This window comes from Athene cunicularia (genome assembly GCF_003259725.1).
Source record: "Athene cunicularia isolate RWA chromosome 18 unlocalized genomic scaffold, athCun1 chr18_part1, whole genome shotgun sequence".
Lineage (NCBI taxonomy): Eukaryota > Metazoa > Chordata > Aves > Strigiformes > Strigidae > Athene > Athene cunicularia.
This window is the reverse complement of record NW_020799123.1, coordinates 10879140-10897619: the sequence shown is the minus strand read 5'-3', so window position 1 is coordinate 10897619 and position 18480 is coordinate 10879140. Positions and strand designations below refer to the sequence as shown.

Sequence of the window (18480 nt, the reverse complement as noted above, 5' to 3'; positions counted from 1 at the left end):
AAAATGTGCATTTTGAGGGGATGCAGCAGGAACTGGAGACCAAAAAAAGCACAGGGAGGGAGTTAACACAGACCTTCCAATTTGCAATTTTCCCCTCAACGACAAGGCTTAAGAACAACTTACTGAAGCTCTCTAATAGCTTTTTCCTTTAACTGTTCAAGAACGATTACACTGAGCCTTTTGGCAGCCACGGGAAAGTAGCTGAGAACTTCGTTGATAATTTATCATCCTTAAGGGGGGAAAAAAAAAAAAATTAAAACCAAACACACCTCACAACCAATCTACTAGAAGCTCATTCTAAACTAACCTTTAAGTTAAACAATCCCCACATACAGCACTGCAGAGCTCTGAGGAGAATGCTAAAACCCACAGCACAACCGTAGTCGGGCAGCAGGTGGTAACAGGTTCTCAGCAAGCTGCTGCCCCCACCGCTGCCTTTTTTTCAGGGGCTGGAATTTTGCCCAAGCTAAAGGGAACCCGGTGACGCTGGCAGTAAGTGCCTGGATCATGCAAGGAAGGAACAAAGCTCGTTTGGCCACAGCTATCGTTTTCCACAGGGGTCTGTGCTGACATTTAATTCAACTCCACAGTAGTTGTACAATTGCCTGCCTGTCTTCACGCTGTAAAACCACCAGAGACACACTAGCTGTAATGTATGTCCCTACAGGTGCCTATTCTGTTCATTTTTACGTTTGAGGAAGTCTGGAGTGTTTTTACTTAGCAAGGAGATTCCTCCAATATTCTGAAGCCGCAAAGGGTCACAAACCCAACCAACAAATAAAAAAAAAAAACAAAACAAACCACACCACACGACGCTCCTTCAGTCTCTCCAACTCTTCCATTTCCAGCTTTCACAAAACCAAGGTTTTAGACAGCCTCAACCAAACAAACAGAATTCTCAGTGTTGGTGGGCTTACAGGCCTTTTTAGTCTTGTGGACAGAGAACAGATGAAAATAAAAGGATTTAAGTCACCCAGCATGGGCAGTTGTTTCAGTCTAGGACACTGTATTCCCGAAGTTGGATCTCCCTCTACCGGCCACATTTTGTGAGTTTACCAGAGATAAGACCACAATTAATTTGGTCTGTGTCCTGGAATGGTTACTGCTGGCTGCTTGAACAGGAAGAACATGGCAAGAGAAGATAAGTTTAAGAGTAAAGTTACAAGGTTAGAAACAGAAGTTTTAAACTTTCATTTTAGGTAATAAAAAAAGTTTTCGGCCTTTTTTTTTGGGTTAAGGGGATGGGGGAAAGGGAGAGGCACATGAAGGAAACAAACCCATGGATATTTAAATGGCTGGTACACTAACAGGGGTAGCAAGGTTTCTTTCTTCTTATTTTTATTCTCCCTTACACAGCAGCTTTCTAATGTATCTTCAAAGTTGGGTGAGAGCTCTCTGCAAAATATGTCCAGTCTGAGGTGCTTCAGGTCACCATTTCTCAAAGTTTTTTTCCTATATCATCATAGTGTGAAAATCCCCCTCTTCTATTTTTCACTGTCTGTCCACCAGAACTCATTAATGATTAATCATCACACGTTCAAAACTTTCATTAAGGGTATGCACAGATGGGAGCAGACAACTTACAGGAGCTTATGAGCTCCAAGAAGAGTGGCTGGGCCGGGAATTAACAACTTTAAGACGAGATCAAAGCAGTACGAGTTGTTGAGGGAAGCTCGGGCAAGATGCAGGTACCTTCTCACTTCAAAAGCAGTGATGTGCACCCAGTGCCAGACTCCAGAGCAGTTTCTGGGTCACAGGCACGGGTTGGCTCGTGGGGACTGAGCTCTCCGGCAGGCTCGAGATTCAGGTGTGCTGTAAGCTAAGACTTGTATTCAAGCCTCCAGAATTAACACCAAGCTAAACCATTAAGCTCCTTGGTTTCGACCATCTCATTAATAACGTATCCTCTGAGGCTGAGGGAAAACGCAATACAGGGATGGGGAAAAAAAAAAAAAAAAAAAAAAAAAGAGACTGATTGCATTTAAGAATTTAAATCATTTTATTGCTTTACCTGCCATTAGGACAATCTATAACAAAAGGAATATAATATAATATATTAGCACATACAGTAAATCAGACTTATATAGTCAGGTAACAATACAAAAATGGTCCTCTGGTTGACTATAGCTCTCTAGGGCAATAGACTTCATAAATTCGCTAAAGGTGGACTAGCAAAAAATTACTTCTAAAGCCCTGAATGTTAGCTAAGGCAAAACTATGCCAAGTGTGGTTTCAAACATATTTAAATTGCACACAAAGGTAAAGCTATAACTGTGATTAATATTTAACTCAGACTTAGCTGATTTATCTTAAAATCTTGTAGGTAAAACTACAAAAGGGAGTAAACAGCAAGCTAAAAAGATGCAGTAGTGAAACTTGATTAGAAAGCCTTATATAAAAAAAATGTGCATTTTTTTTTTGTGGAGCTCTAACTAGTTTACACAGTTTTTGGTGCTTTAAAGTAACACAAAGAACACATATGAAGAAAAAAAACCTGGATAGAGTCAAAACTTAAGAAAACAGTTTCACCATAATAAAAAAAAAAAAAAGAACCAAAAAGGTAGCATTTGCTTACTCCTTAAGGACTCTGGCAGATATTCTCTACTCAACATCTTCTGAATAGAGAACTCAAACCACCAATGTTTAAATCCCATTATTGGGATTTCAGGTTCAGAAATACCCTGAAACCTTTTGTAAAGGCTTGATACCCTCACTATTCTTTTGCATCAAATATCAGACTCCTTCTGGTTATCTACATGCCTGGGAGAAAGTCTGTTGAATTCACATCACCTCAGAAAGGAAATAAAATGAGGGCTCCATCATTAGAAGTAGTTGCACAACAAATGCAAAACTGCTTGCTGTCACTCCCAAATACAAACCTACGCTACGTTATATAAATTACAGTTTAAAGGAAACCTTAAAAATTACCTACCATTATTGAACCGTGGAATTCAGTAAAAACTTTTGGGAAGTATTGGTGCGCACGGAATAATGGAACACAAAGCTGGTAAATACTGAAATACATTTAAGACTCCGCAACATATTGAACTTGGAAAAGAAAGAGTGAGTATGAAATATGTGTCATGTAAATTCCATAAGTAAGGAGAATGCACCTTTTGTATTTAAGCTAGATTTATAATTAACAATTTTAAAAATTATGAATTGACCGATTAAAAAACTTAAAATAACTGAGTGTTGCAGGAAAGTTAAAACATTCACTTTTTCTGCCTCACATTCTCTACCAAGAATAATGGCATCTATACAGACCAGCAAGCTTGCCACCTGCAACTGGTGCTGGCCATAAATACTCAACATTTATTTTCCCTGGTAACAAAGGGTCACCTGAACCGATGATCTTTTTTTTTTTTTTTTTTTTTCAAAAGTCAACTGAGGAATACAAAGCAAGCAAAGAGTCGCAGGGAAAATAAAATGTTTGCTTCTGACTTCTACACCAATCTAAGTACTTGAACATTACTAACAACCAGACAGCCGCACCATTCTTACACCAATCTATGTACTAGAGACCAAAGTTAGGCATTTAATGTAACATTTGGTTCTTGCCACTTTGAACAGGAAGAGTTTTAAATGGCATATCTACCGCTGAAGAAAGAACTAGAAAAAAAAAAAATATCAGTTGCGGCAAGTCAGCAAATTAAGTAACAACTGCAGTAGTTCACCAGAACTATTAACCTTGAAAGCTTTGATTTACACTTGACAAAAACGTAACTAAGCAATCTTAAACCAGCAGACACAGGAACAATTATACTGTTAAATTCCAACTGTGGCTTTCTTAGCAGCTGATGCCTCACAATTGAACCCAGGATTACAGTACCCAAAATAAAAATGAAAAAAAGAAAACCCCAAGCCCCAAGAAGCTCAAGTACCAGGGCAGCTCTCATTCGAAAAGAAATACAGCAGATTATGACCACAACCTTAAAATCTGTCCGACAATTTGAGAAACACCTTGAAAATAATTTCTCCCCCCCTCCTCTGCTGTCACCTCCCCACTCTATGGCAACCGGCGTGGTGGCAGGAGATCTTTCCCTCGCTGAAGCAAGGCTGCGCTCGCCTGAGTTGGACACTTGCACAGAGAGAAGCCGTAAGAGCAAACGTCTCCATAGAACTTTTTCTATTAATTTAATGGGACAGAGAGCACAGAACTAATATGCTCTAAATTAAAAATAGTGCCATGATAAGCTTTTTTTTTTTTTTTTTTCCTTTTTTTTAAACAGACAGGAAGCTGCAAATGCCAGTGGCGATGTGGCTCTGCACAAGGGTAATAAAGCAGTCTGCATTCGTGAAGCATGTTTCGGATAGGGAGGGAGGTTTCAGACAGACAGCGATACAAAACTGTTGTACTGCTGGATGTTTCGCTTGAGAATATCCGAGCACGGACCCAGGACTCGTTCAAATCGGGGTCGATCAAGCTTTACACATTTCAACAGGCCACGAGCAACAACTGTGGCAGCACGGGGACGGTTCATCAACAGAGCTATTTCACCTAGGGCAACAGGAAAGTGCAAACAGTGTTAAAAAAAATAAAATAATAAAATCAACGTGCAAAGAGGCGACGCAATTACCCTGTTGTATTTCAAACTGCTGCAGGAATTGAGCAGAAGGTAATTGAGGTTTTAACACGGATCAGAGCAAGTATTTATATAGTTACATTAGCAGCAATTGTGAAGGCAGTGTAAAAAGACTGCTTGAGGAACTGAATGAGGATTTTTTTTTAATTAAAAAACCCATCTGCATTCAAGCCTCTCTGAAGGAGGAGTAAAGAATTTTCAACATTGGTTCCATTTACGAAAAGGTCATGTCTCAAATAACAACTACTTCTTGACGAGGAAGATTGTGTGATTTTTCTAATATGTAAGGTATGCTACTGTTCAATGCTGATATTTCTCGGAAACTCGGGACACTGAGACCAGCACAAGCCTTTGACCCACAGCTAGCCAGAATCAAGGATCTGACTTGGCCGTGGGGCTGTGGAAGATGAGTATCTTGAAGTCTCAGATTCTCATTTCATAAGTTATGCACAAACATGCCCAAAGCTTTGTTACAAATAACTGTCACAACTCCTAAACAACGTATTTGGAAATGAAGTTTTCAACAATCCCCTGTTTCCATTGGAGACGAGGGCTTCCCCCCAACACTTCCAGCAACAAGAAAGAAACCACAGCATCAACACCAGGGTTTGTTTTTAAGCAGTTGGGTTGCTTATCTCCATGTTCAGGACTGAGGAAAGACCTCACAGTGCTCCTTGGAGAATAAGTTTGCCTGCATTATCAGAAGGCACATTCAAAAGAAATGAGAACTTTTCCTCTGTGCCCAATTAAAACTCTTGAACTCACTAGCCTCCAAAACACAGGCTCGCAAAAGAGTAAGTAGGTGCTAAGGGAGAGTCAAACCCCTGGGGGACAGGTCTGCAGCACCTGAACACTAGAGTAGAGATAATGTTTAGTTTAAGAGTGGGAAACTCAAAGAGTACACATCAAAGGAAACACTAGAAGAGACAAAGGACATACACAGAACAAAAAATCTAGTACTAGATACTGAGCTAAGCAGACCTTTGGTCAGATCCAGTTACTATTAGTGCACTCTTGAGTACATCCCCCTTCAGGCCTTGCAACAGTGTTTGTTGATTACATCATCTACAAAGCAGAGGAACTGAACAACCAACAGGCTTCAGCAAAGGGCTACTTAAGAGTAATAAAGGATCCACCTTAAACAGGAGAAAAATGTCAGGCTTTTTGTTTGTTTTGAGAGAGAGGGGGAAGTATTTAAGCATTAAGTAGTAGATTCTAAACAGGTTGCTTGCTTTGTTTCAGAACTGCAAGCCACTTTTCTTCTGAACCCAAAATAAGGCCACCAGGCACATACTGCTAGATACTATTACATTATACTGCAAGAATGCTTCCTGAGCATACGTATCCAGTCTTTATCTGTGACCCAAAATAAATCAACATGCACCAGATAAGTGATTAGTTCCATGTGAAGGTTATTTCAAAGTCTTCACAACTAACTACTTATAATAGGTTCTTAACCTTTTTATTTGCCAGCATACTTAAGTGTTTTCAAGCCAAAGCAACTTACATACCACGTAACTTTTAGGTGAGTAAGAACACCTTCAACAGAAGGAGAAAAGACCCTGATCTGCACTTGGGAGAGCACACGCAGAGAACCGCAGTTTTGTGGTCTCCAGTACAAGATGCTGACAAAGCAGAGCAAATCCAGCAGTGCCACCCAGATGGTTTGGGGACTGCAGCACAGGATGTACAAAGAGACGCTGAAAGAGCTGCATTAGTCTGAGCTGGAGAGAAGAAGACTAAGGAGGGAATCTTATTGCTGTCTTCAGCTACATAACGAGTGGTTATAAAGACAAAACTGACTGCTCTGCACAGTGAAAAGTAGGGAGAAAGCAACAAGTTGCAGAACAAGAAATTCTTGTTGAGCATACAAGAAAATTATTCACAAAGCCGGTTAAACAGTGAAAGAAATTGCCCAGAGAGGTTGTGGGATCTCCACCCCTTGGAGACACAAAAGGCTCAACTGGACACAGCCCTGAGCAAATTTCAAAGCTAGCTCTGCTCAGAGTAGGGAGGTCAGACGAAATCATCACCAGGCCCCTTCTAAATTAAAATATTCTTGAACAATCACATTTCTGTGATAAACGAGTGAAACCACAGGAGTTAACCAAAACAGTACTTAAGCAAATCTATCCCATCACTGTCATCAACACAGCGCAGGTAAAATGGTGCCCGTGGTGTATGTAATCACAGTTGTCACTATGTAACTCACCAAAATAATCAGAAGGTGCCAGTCTGCCCACTTCAACAAATTCTTCATTTTCTGATCGACGCTGTAACACTGCAGCTGTGCCCTTTAATAAATCACAGCAATTAAACAACTGGAATTTCCAGCATCACCTGAAATGTTGAATCCCACAGGGAATCGGCTGCTTTGCAGAAGTAACTGTTATGATGTCTCTGTCTTAAACCACTTCACAGTGCTTGCATAGTTCACCAGACTGCCCTATAAAAACAGCTGGTCCTCCCTCCTCTCCAAGCATAAAATGTCTTGGGTATTTACGTATCCACTGCACTGATTTCTTCCTGGTTTTCCTCATGATACTAAGAATATTATGGTATGACTAGCAAGAAAAACAAACAAATAACCCAGACAGAAGACACTGATACCAGTAGCAAGACATTACTAGCTATCTAGAATGGGTCTCTAGTTCTCTGAAAATAAACTGGTTTCAGTCAAACTTGTAACTTTTCCTGGAAGTACCATTTGTAAAACCAGCAAAACTAAATCTAAGCTTCTGCATGTCCAGCAATATTATATTTCTTTAGGGATTCTCTACAAAGTACATTCTAACATGTCATTTTTCTCCAAATGTCTATTTAATGGCAGAATAAGCCACATTAAAAAAAAAAAAAAAGAAGCAGCAAAGTTCTGAGCTTCTAATTTTGACCTTCCTTACCTCCAGGATAATGAAGAACTCATCTCCTGGTTCTCCCTGGACCACAATCTTTTGCCCATCTTCAAACTGTACGGGTTCCAATGCATCAGCTACAGTGAGACGCTCCCACTTGTCCAGAGATTCTGTAGAGTTAATGGTTCATTAACAGAGTATCTTTTCAAGGCACAAATTGTATTTTTTGCTCTGTCTTTACATAGGTCAACCTGTATAAAGGTCAAAGGTTTACAGAGGTCAACCTATTTCTGCTGACATTTGTGCATCAGGTATCAAGATGTGAATCAGAATTATTTGGGAATGATGCAGAAAAGCAGGACAGGCTTTGGAGTCAGTTTTAACAGATTATCACAAAAGCCTGTAATCATTATAATGCTGAATAACAGCTTTATCAGATTATGGTCACTTATTCCACTTCAGAACAAAAGTCTTCTCACTTACCCAATATAGATACTTTACTAAGGAATTCCTCATACATCTTCCTCTTTCTCAAAGTACTCCCCTACAAAAAAGAAAAAAACAAACCCAAGCAAAGTAAGTTTGCTTTCTACTTCACGTTTTACACGATGCTTCAAATAAAACTCAAGACAAAAAAAAATTTAACCAGACATACCGCATCCTGTCTCAGATCCCAAACCCACAAGATTAAGTGTTTTCAAATTTCATTTCAGAGTTCAGCAACCTTCATGAAGCACTTACCATTTATTGTAGCCTTAATGTTTCTAAAATGCATTCTAACCGGATAATCTTATCAAAATTCAGAACACCAGCTTGAGTTAGTTACAACTGTTGTTCACACATACTACTTACAAACAGCAAGATAAATGCAGCACAGAACTGAAGTGTTAACCCATTTTTAGTCCTGTTTAATACTGCACTGGTATTTTTTTCAATAATGCAAAATTTCCCATGGCCCCAAGCCTGATAAATGAATGCCAAGTGATCAGTTCTCTGATTACAAAAGAGAGATAGCCAGATTTTTAATAAATAACTCCAGCAAATGACAGACACAGGTAGAAGGTCAAAGGACCAGTATAAGTTGAGTGAATAGTAAAGCCAAAAGCATAATTCCAGGTCACGCACGCAGCTAGAGTCAACAGCAAAAGCCACACATCAGCTAGAAAAATACTTGCCATCAGGATCCTTCGATAGCTATCTCTATCAATGCCCCACAACTTCACATTCGTCTTCGCTTTGACAGTTGCAGCACGGGGAGTTCCATATATAAGGGCAAGTTCTCCAAAGCTTCCACCCTCCCCGACGCTGGTGGCCCACTCGTTGTTCACATAAACCTGAAAGGCAGCACGTGGTGGTGAGCCAAGGCCCGTGGCACCTTGTCAGCTGCTCAAGAGACAACATGAAGCCCCTGCTACCCCTAGTTCCTTTGTAGTAAAGGGAAATTCTCATGTCTGTACAGCCACAGTTGACCATTTCAGAGTTTTATCAACACTTCACAGCCAACCCCAGCCCCAATTTTTACTTTCATCTACAAAAAGATTCTTCTACATCACGTGCACAGAGACTACACGCTCAGACTGCTCAGACCCTTTGACAGGAAATAAAATCCCAACAAAGTCTCTGTCAGAGAAAGTTGTGGATTAGTTGGACTGAAAAAAAAAAAAAAAAAAAAAAAAAAAAAAAAAAAAAAAAAAAAGCCTGGTCATTCTTAAAACCTGTCCCACACTTCAACTGGACTCCACCCTGTACTCGTAAAGCATTAGTATTGTGCTGGTGACTGAATCATTCGTTATGAAACCCAACACAACCCACAGTCTGTGCAGCCAGACTGAGCCATTAAGCAGCAAGGAGGCTCCAAAGCAAAACAAGCTTCTACAAGTAGAACTTTTTATGAGAACAGCTGCTAAAGGAAGGACCCATAGAAGAGGCCTCAGAAATACCAGGTTATTCTTCTGCTAGGAATGAACATGTCATTAACATATTACTGATAATGCTTACATCCATTTCTCCTTGATCAACAACATAGAAGTTATCACCTTCATCACCTAAAGAAGAAAACAAAAATTGAATACACACTAAAAAGAGTCAAACTATGCAAGCATTTCTGTCTCACAACTAGCATCTCTGTCAGCTTTGCTGTTTAGAACCTAACAAGGTTGGCAGAGACAAGTTTTGCACAACTTATGGGGTGAAATTTCACATTTTGCTATTTCACACTCCTCTCAGCCTGTGCATCTACTGGTATGTGGGAGATCAGCAGCATTTCCAGGATTACTGGAAAGGTGTACCGGACCCATGAACTGACAGTGTTCTACAGAGCCATCGAATGACAAGCTTTCCAAGAGGTAAGATGTGCAACAAGCCCACATCTTCCTACAATGGCTCCAGCCCTCACCTCTGCATGAGCTGTGCTTCAGATAACACAGCAAGAAAGGGTCAGCGCATCTAATTTTTTTTATATTCAAAAAAACCACCAAAAAACTAACAAGAGCGCTAGGCCAGAGTCTGCTCACCATCTCCAACTTATTCATCAATGTAAATGTTGTCACTTGCCTTGCTGTATGACAGTCTCTCCTGCGATGTAAGTGACGGGGAACATTGCATCGAAGATGTCACTGAAGAGAAGGGTATCACAGTTAGAGAACTGCTCACGCAGCTGCCACGCATTCATACAACCCTACCTCCCACCCATCAGCACTCTTCCTGTAGCCTCTGTACAGTTACACCGACTGTTGTAAAGAGGCCGTGCAGCTTTGTGCGTTATGACACATTTAGTTCTTCTGAAGCTTGCACTTTAAGAAACTGTCTTTACAAAGATTCATTCCTACCTTCTTTCGTTATCATCAAGATGGGCAAACAGCACGTTCTTCTCAATAGCTTTTGCCAAAGCAGCCATAGTCTTATAATCTTTTGGAATAACCTAAGATAGAACCAGAAAAAGTGATTAATTTTTTGCAAGAAAAATTTCTGCATTCCATAGGGTAAATAAATTGCTACAAAACACTAGCTGAGTTTTTCCAGTTTCTTTCAAGCACTACAGAACTAAAAAAGAAAGTCAATATTTACAGCCAGTTTGTGCAGAAGGTAAATAAAATCTTGTATTATTTTATGCAACTGTAAAAAGCATCATTCCATGCTAAGTTTGTAAGTACTTCTGCAAGAGTACAAGTATCTGTTCAACTTGGGGTTTCCTACGAATAGCAGCAGGTCTGCTCTGCCACTGGGCTAAATGTAATGTTGCTGCAGCTGTCGACTAACTGGAAGCACTTTATATATATGATATATAAATATATGTACATCTAAATATATATTACTTCAAAGGGAACAGGTCTAAGTAAAGCATAAATGGTTTAATTGCAGGACAGTTTATTCTAACCTCCAGTTAAACAGCTATACACAGAGGTCTTTTTTTTTACAGTTATCACAAGACTCAACAGGCTACAGGAGCTTTGCGTTAAGACACTGGATAAAAGTTGGTCTTGGATTGCAGATGCGATTTCTAGCAATGTTTAAAAGTTAGAGCACCTTTCTAACATATGATGCAGCATCCTCTTCTGTATAGACTTCTGCACTGATGGCCCCACGCCTTCTTCGACCCTTAACCACAGGGTTCATAGGAGGAGGAGGAGAGATTTCATCCTCCCGTGAGTCTGAGCGTGAACCAGACTTCTGTTGATTCAACAACTGTTTTGTTTCCTCCTAAACAGGAAGGAAGACATGTTTGTGTCACATAATCCAGTAAAGAAAAAAAAAAAAAAGTCGTTATATATCATATTCCAATTTAGCCTGCCAATGCAAAGGAGCTTCCTGTGTACTATTACTCCCACACTAAGGCAAACAGGAGACTACAGCAACCAAGATCAAAGGCCTTCCAAAACAGATGGCAGATATGCCTCTCATTCATAACATTCGTATCACAATGGTGTTTATTTTAATGTTACACTAATAGTTAAAGAAATTAAGAAGTTTAAACAAGTTGATTCTAGTTTCCACTAGTCTATTCAACAGGCAATGAAGACATTCTGCAAATGCTAAAGACATTTTCCCGACTGTAAACCCAGCAGTCCTGTCCCTCAGCTGCGAGGTGTTAAGCCTTTTTCGATTTGAAATGCAGAAAAACGATTCCTCAGAAATCCATGTTACAGGAGAAGCTTCTAAAACAAGGTCAAGTCATGGACCAACTTGATACTCAATAACCAACAGTTATTTTAGGAGAAAGAAATATGAACACTGCTTACAAAAGAGCTGGAGGAAGGATGCTAGAGGCCAAACAGTAGGGGTTTTTTTCTGCAAACTACAAATTTGCCAACTTTACACAATGTTACACATTTCCCTTATTTCCCTCAGTTACCTGTTCTGCTGTGTTGTAGTGATACTGTAGAAGACTACAATAAAATGAAGTCTAACTACAATAAAATGAAGTCTAACTACAATAAAATGAAGTCTAACTACAATAAAATGAAGTCTAACTACAATAAAATGAAGTCTAACTACAATAAAATGAAGTCTAACTACAATAAAATGAAGTCTAACTACAATAAAATGAAGTCTAACTAACCTGACACACAGAAATTTGATTCTTCTATACATCAGAAGATTCACCTTCATCAACTAAAATCCGATTAAAACCAAAACAACCTTGGAGCCAGAGCATTTGCATCATAACAGCTCAAATGACTTTCCCAGCGTTAAGGAAACAGGGTTTTGGAACATGCCTTAAAAGAACAAGGAGTCATCTGTTCCCTGTGAGCTCCTGGCACTCTGAAAAGCTGGGTTTGTCCCAGTGTCCTTGATGAAACCATCCCCTGTCCAGGCGGGCAGCTCGCTGCTTGGCTGCCACGCTGCCCCCGGAGATGCACGCGGCTATGTATAACACACCAGCACTTTGAGGAAAGGGACATCAGATAACCATTACACTGTGAGTTTACATTTTACACCTCTCGGATGGCTGAAGAGCAAGCACTGATCCACCGACTTACATTTCACTTCCTGCTTTTTGCCCATTGATAAAATAGTGCTACATTGCAAAATGATGGGAGCAAACCATATTTAAAACTTCGCTTCTGTCTTCTGATTTTAGAGAAACAAGTCTCAACGGAGATGAAGTTAAAAATAGCTTGAGCAGTAGTAAGTGTTCACTTTAAACTGCCTCCCTACAAAGCGGGCAACACCACCAACCACAGAAACATACTGTTCGTTCACACACAGAATACTTAACCCAGGAAAAAAAAAACACCTTGACACTCTTTAAATAAGTGAACACCAGCTGCTGTGTTTTTTCCAGTATCACATAAAATACGGAGATCTAACTTTCTGAGTTAGAAGCACTTCAGGAGCATTTAGCAAGGGAGCTGTGTATCAAAACACTGTTCAGCAAGAGACTCATCAGGGTAATGACCCACTCAAGGAATGAGGAAACTGCACTAACAGTAAAAAAAACCTGGTAACTTCTGCCTGATCTAACATTACTATATTAAAAAGTATGTTAAGATAGGGCATGGACACAGAAACAAGTTACAGGTGGGTAAGATAATACATTAACTTAAAATATACCACCCATTCTAAATAGTCTTTATAAACACCCATCAAGAGGAAGATTATTGATGAATGAGTGTAATCTCCATATATTCACATTACACATCAAAACACTGTGCCATGGAGTGCCGTGCTAAAATCTCACTGTTGTCACAGCAGTAGTTTTTCATGTATTCGTCTTTTTTAAATAGACCTTTTATAATTTCCAGTATTAAACCACGTTACACCATCAGATCACAGAAAAGTTACACCAGAAACTGAAGAAAGAGTGGCAGTTGTCACTCTCAGTTACCTTACAATTTAGCCGGTGTTTATGAGTGAGAAAAGGTATTTTGTTCAGGTTTAGAAGCTCCTCAAACTAAACACATAATAGACAAAGGCATTCATTTTGCTCTGTGCTGATCAGTATAACCATTACCAGGATTTTCTAAAGGGTTAGTAATAAAGTTAGCCTATTTATTACATCCAAGTGTTGATCCTGGTCTTTCAGCTGATCAAGCACTTCAAAGTTTTCAGTGTCAGTGACCACTGACTGTAAATTTTATTCTTCCTGACAAGAAACAGTTACTAAATCCATTTAAATTATTACAAGTGAGAACTATTAAAGTGATGAGACTTCACATACTCATATGTAAGTCTATCAGCTACTGAAGACAACCTTCACCATTTCAGAATTATGTTTTACACTGTATAGTCTGGCATCTGGTAATTGTCATTACATCAGAAACAGTCTCAATTTCTGGCTAATTATTATTTAATTTATATCAGCTCTCCAAATATTAAAAAAAAAAAAAACCAAACACACACTCAGGAACTAAAGAAGCAGTGTTGAAATTCTCAACTGCACAATATATCCTTCTTAACTACCATGTTTTGCAAAAGAAACACTTAAGAAAATAGGAAAATATTCAGGCATGTATCTGTGGAGGCAGGGCAGGTGGTGGGGAAGGGGTACAGTGACTAGATATCAATCACACTTCATAATTCCAGCTCTCTATAAAGCCCAATATGCACATAACTGCATTACACACAATATTTCAAACATGCACTTACTCCAGCGGACAGCCATGTCCAATATCCAAGATCCATCTGGCAGGCTGTAATAATGATCTTTACATTAAATTTCCATAGCTCAGACTACATTACACTGCCAAGCACAGCACTGGACAGCTATTAGCTTTTAGTATGCATTGATGTTACCAGACATGTTTGCACAGCCAAAAAACAGGGGCCTTAGTACACCGAACAGATAAAATTAAAACATTTATACAATCAATGTGTAGTAATTAGATTCATGTAACAGCTTTCATAACTCGGAAGAAGACATGTGAATTCCTATAGTAGCTACCCCAATCTCAGAGGCAGTAATTTTAATGTTTCTGAACATAAATTCAAAAGCATGTTTAAATGTCTTCAGTGTATTTTAATAACATGACAGTGAATCAGCTCTGTGTTTGCGCTCTGTGGAAGAGATGACTTGTCAGGATAACTAGAGAGAAAATAGCAACCTCGCTTCAGTTTTAAATGGTGTTCCTTCAGAATTCAGTTTCAAAAAAAAATAAAAATACTGTATCTCAACTTCAATTTCATCCAGCCGAACAGATTAACAGATTTAGAAAGTATAATAAAGCAGAGCAGCTTTTCAATAAATATATAACAGACATTACTTTTGGAAAGTGACGGAGATTCCATTTCAAATATTTTTGCTTTACCAGAGCTAAGTACCAGGTTAGAGCTGGTTAATAATAGTACTTAACATTTATGCTTTCCAGACACGGATGTCAGAGGAGTTCACGTAGCACAGGATGTTCACTCTCCTGTTACTTGATAGCTATTAAGGTACCACAGTACCTGGTTAAACTAAGACCAATCCATTAGACTCAATAGTAAAATTACTGAAGAGAAAGCTGCAGCAATTTTTAAATTCAAGAAGGCAAGAAGAAAAATGCTACGGTTTCACTTGCAGCTATAGCTGCACTAGTGGGCATGCATAACCCATGGCAACACCACTCATAAAAGAACCTGACCAAAACCGTTAAGTGTAATTTAAAGGGAAAAAACATTACTAAGCGTTTTTATTTTTACCTCCCTTATAGGCTGAGTACTTAGCTTATTTACACCAGAATCAAATCATCAACAGTTATTCAACTCCTGAATACATGTGATTAAGTTCAGAGCTAACTTCTTGTATTGCTGAAAACAAATTAAGTTTCCTTTAATCTTAAAAAAACGTGTGTTAACCATAAATCCACTACACAAAAGCATCCAAACATTCCTATTTTATATCCTTATGTATGGATTGGTTTAGTTTATTCTAAGTGCAGTAATGCAGTTTACTTTATAAAGCTTTATATATCAACACTTGTGATGACGTTTTAAAAATTACCAATCTATCAGTACTTAGAAACTCGAGAATCCGAGGTGGGGAAGGAGGCACATTAACAGGCAGGGACTGGATTTTTAAGACCTGATTACTACCTGGTTTGCTGCTGGCATTCTCTCAGAAATAGAATGTACTCAAGATGCAACTACCCAAAAAAAAGTCAGAGGTACCATGGAGTTCTTGTTCATTTAGTAAGCAAAACGTTCCTCAAACACATTGTGTGTTACAGGAGGGTGGTTTGCACTATTTAGTCATTTTCTAGTATCTACCTTGAACACTTCTATTAAAAGATGATTTCCACTAGACCTATTTATGCTCCCTAGTGTTAATTTCTTTCATTTTTATGTCAGCAAGTAGTAAGTAGCTAGAATAAAAATAAGAAAAAGCTGTAACTCCCGTATACAAGTACTGCAAGCAGCACCTGCCAATGACTGCTGTAGGAGGTCACAGCTACTTTATTTACTAATTGTGTTCTGAGTGGAGTCACTGTACCTAACTTCTCCTCCGCATGAGCCTTTAAAACCTCCCATTTTCATAGCAGCTTTCCTATCAGCTGAGATATCAATATATAAAATGAACAGTTCAAAAGAATATGAAATCACCACTTCAAACACGAGCACCAAGATGACAAAATGCTTTCCAATCACAAGATCCCAGAATGCTTCCAACAACAAAACCACCAAAGAGACCTTGAGGACAAACACAAGAGGAACAACAAAGCAAAACCCCAACACCAAGTTCCCAAGAGAAGGCAGACACAGGCTCGCTCTCCTACAGATTTGGAATGCAAATACTTGTGTCTGACTTCACCTAGGCCTGGGTAGCTACCACTGGCTGACTACTGCTGCGCTGTACCCAAATGGCTCTAAACCATTTGTCTCAACAGAAGAAACCAAATGCCTGTTGCAGTGTCTAACCAAGGTCAAACGCCACGGTTATCATCTAGCTGCAGGCATAACCGCGTGGGCTCTTCTCTTAGCTTCTGTGAGTAAGCGTGAGGCAGGGATTACATCTTCATCCCAGCTGGGTTAAGACTCCTTGTCATTTTACATTCTGCCCTGCATGCTTTGTTATGACAGAGGTGCTTTTAAACCCTGATCAACTGGCCTGAAGTACTGGAAAACAGGATTTATTTTCCAAAGGCATCAGTTCCCATTTCAAACAGCCAATACAAGCACTGGTCCAATCTGACACTCAGCCTCTAAATCACAAAGAGATGATGTACATTTATGTTGTTCCACTCCCCTCCCACCACATATTTTTTACCTTCTCCAATCTTTCAAAATATTCTCTGAGGAATCCCATGGGTCTTTCAGGTCTCACTGTGCATAACTGTACAATGCAATCCTTCAGAAGTTGCTGGATGTTGTGTTTTTGGACGTAAAGTTCACATTCCCGAAGACTACGCTCCTCCTCACTACTGCTGCTGCTAGAAGCTGCCATTGCTGAAGAGAAGGGAAAGAGAAGGTTAAATAACAAGCAAAAGTGAAAATCCTGATGCCCAATATAGTCAGGCATGTTATGCTGCCTAAAAGAAAGTTATGCTGCATTATCATCGTACTGATAACTCAGCACAAAACTACCTTTATCTCTAAGACTAAAAACTAAGCAAAACCATGAAAGAAAAAGCTATGAACTTACTTAGCACCTGGGAAGAAATAAAAAATCTGGGTGCTCTGTAGCCACAGGCACAAAAGGAAAAGCATTTGATTGAGCTGGGAAAGCTTCAGCAATTCAAGCCCTGCGAGCTCAAAGCCAGGGAAGCTTCCACCTGAACTTTCTGCTGATTAAACCTACTATTTTGTAGGACTGGAGCTCAGTGCACAGAGCTCTACAGTCTGTATGGGGTCATGGGGATGATGACCAGATCAGTGGGTGGAAGCTGGGAATCCGAGAGGCCGATATAAAAAGTATTAGGAAGTGGAACGTGTTAAGGTTGGAGCCAAAGCCAGTTCGCCAAACGCCAAGTCAGGGTCCACTAAGGGAAGTTATGGGATTAGGTGTGTTACTCATAAAAAGCTACTCTCCAGTTTGAACTGGTCCATACCTCATAACTATACACTGCAATCCCCAAAATATTTTTGTCAACTGTAAGTAATCACAATTACTTCTTTAAACACATCTGTTACGATGCCAGGTTTTCAAGAGGCTTTAAAATTATAGTGTCAGCTGTATATTTTAAAAAAATATTCTTAAGAAGGTTTTTTCCCCCCCTTCCAGGTAACAGAACCATTTTAAAATATATTTATATATATAAACATTTCACGTCATTTTTTTCAGAAAGCAATTAACACTGAGACAGCTTATTTTTTGCAGAAAGCAATTAACACAGCTAAAGAAACAGGAAAGAATTTCTCAGGGCATTTTTGATTAAAGTTACCTGGTACAGGGCCAGTGAGAACAGCTTATGAATATGCAGTAAGGTATGTTGATCCCAGGATCAGCTTTTGAAAGGGGAAAAAAAAAAATGGATTCAGACAAAATAATTTTGAGAAATGACAAGTCACTGAAAAGCCAAGCGGTGCAGTCATAGTATGAGTTTTATCCTAGTGAGGCAGCAGATAGAGAAACACAGACGACACAGGCAATATAACACGGTGTGCCTCTGAATTATGCTCCTAGAGATTACAGGGGGGCTGCAGTTAATACGAAATTGCTCACACTTCAAACAGGTTTCATTCTTGTCACAGTTAATCCCCGCATAAGTACGCACAGGCAGATGTATGATGTGTTGCATAAACACCAAGTATAGGCTTCCCATGGACTGCAAAAGTGCCTTAAAAGTTCTCCAGTTACTTCTTTTGTTTTGACAGCTCGCACAGTGAAGGTCAGTCCTAATTAACAGCCCCAGAGAAACTCGGTGGCTCCATGACAGCCTACTAATTACAATCTATGGAAAAAGCATCGCCCTGCTGACAGACGGCACACCCGGGCCACGGCTGCTCACGAGAGCTGCAAGACCAGTGCGGAAAATACTAAAGAAATCGTCAAAACTCCAGCATTTTTGCAAGGTTTTGCAAACCCGAAGCTCTCCGGAGCCCCGTAACGTAGGGCTGCCCCCGGGCTGCCGCGGACCGCCCGGGCCCGGCCTGCCCGCCGCGGGGCTGCCCTGCCAAGCCCAGCC

At 39.7% G+C, this 18480-nt stretch overlaps 1 protein-coding gene across 1 annotated transcript; it reads right to left on the bottom strand.

Annotated features, from left to right (window-relative positions):
* Positions 1-1975: 1975 nt before the first annotated feature.
* PRKAR1A (protein kinase cAMP-dependent type I regulatory subunit alpha) lies at positions 1976-17875 on the bottom strand. The gene is made up of 11 exons (XM_026860990.1): positions 17737-17875; positions 16623-16801; positions 10964-11137; positions 10267-10358; positions 9992-10053; positions 9437-9483; positions 8614-8772; positions 7922-7982; positions 7487-7608; positions 6799-6880; positions 1976-4501 (listed from the first exon to the last, which is right to left on the bottom strand). Exons 2-11 carry the CDS (start codon positions 16797-16799, stop codon positions 4329-4331), a joined length of 1149 nt encoding a protein of 382 aa, XP_026716791.1. The 5' UTR covers positions 16800-16801; positions 17737-17875; the 3' UTR covers positions 1976-4328.
* Positions 17876-18480: the final 605 nt, after the last annotated feature.

Bases quoted from the DNA above. Each gene is read 5' to 3' on its own strand.
- PRKAR1A (XM_026860990.1), bottom strand. From the start codon at position 16,799: ATGGCAGCTTCTAGCAGCAGCAGTAGTGAGGAGGAGCGTAGTCTTCGG. The intron at 8,773-9,436 runs GTAAGCATTATC...GCTGCCTTTCAG, and splicing joins TTGATCAAGGAGAAATGGAT to GTTTATGTGAACAACGAGTG. The intron at 7,609-7,921 runs GTAAGTGAGAAG...TTAACTCTACAG, and splicing joins TAGTAAAGTATCTATATTGG to AATCTCTGGACAAGTGGGAG.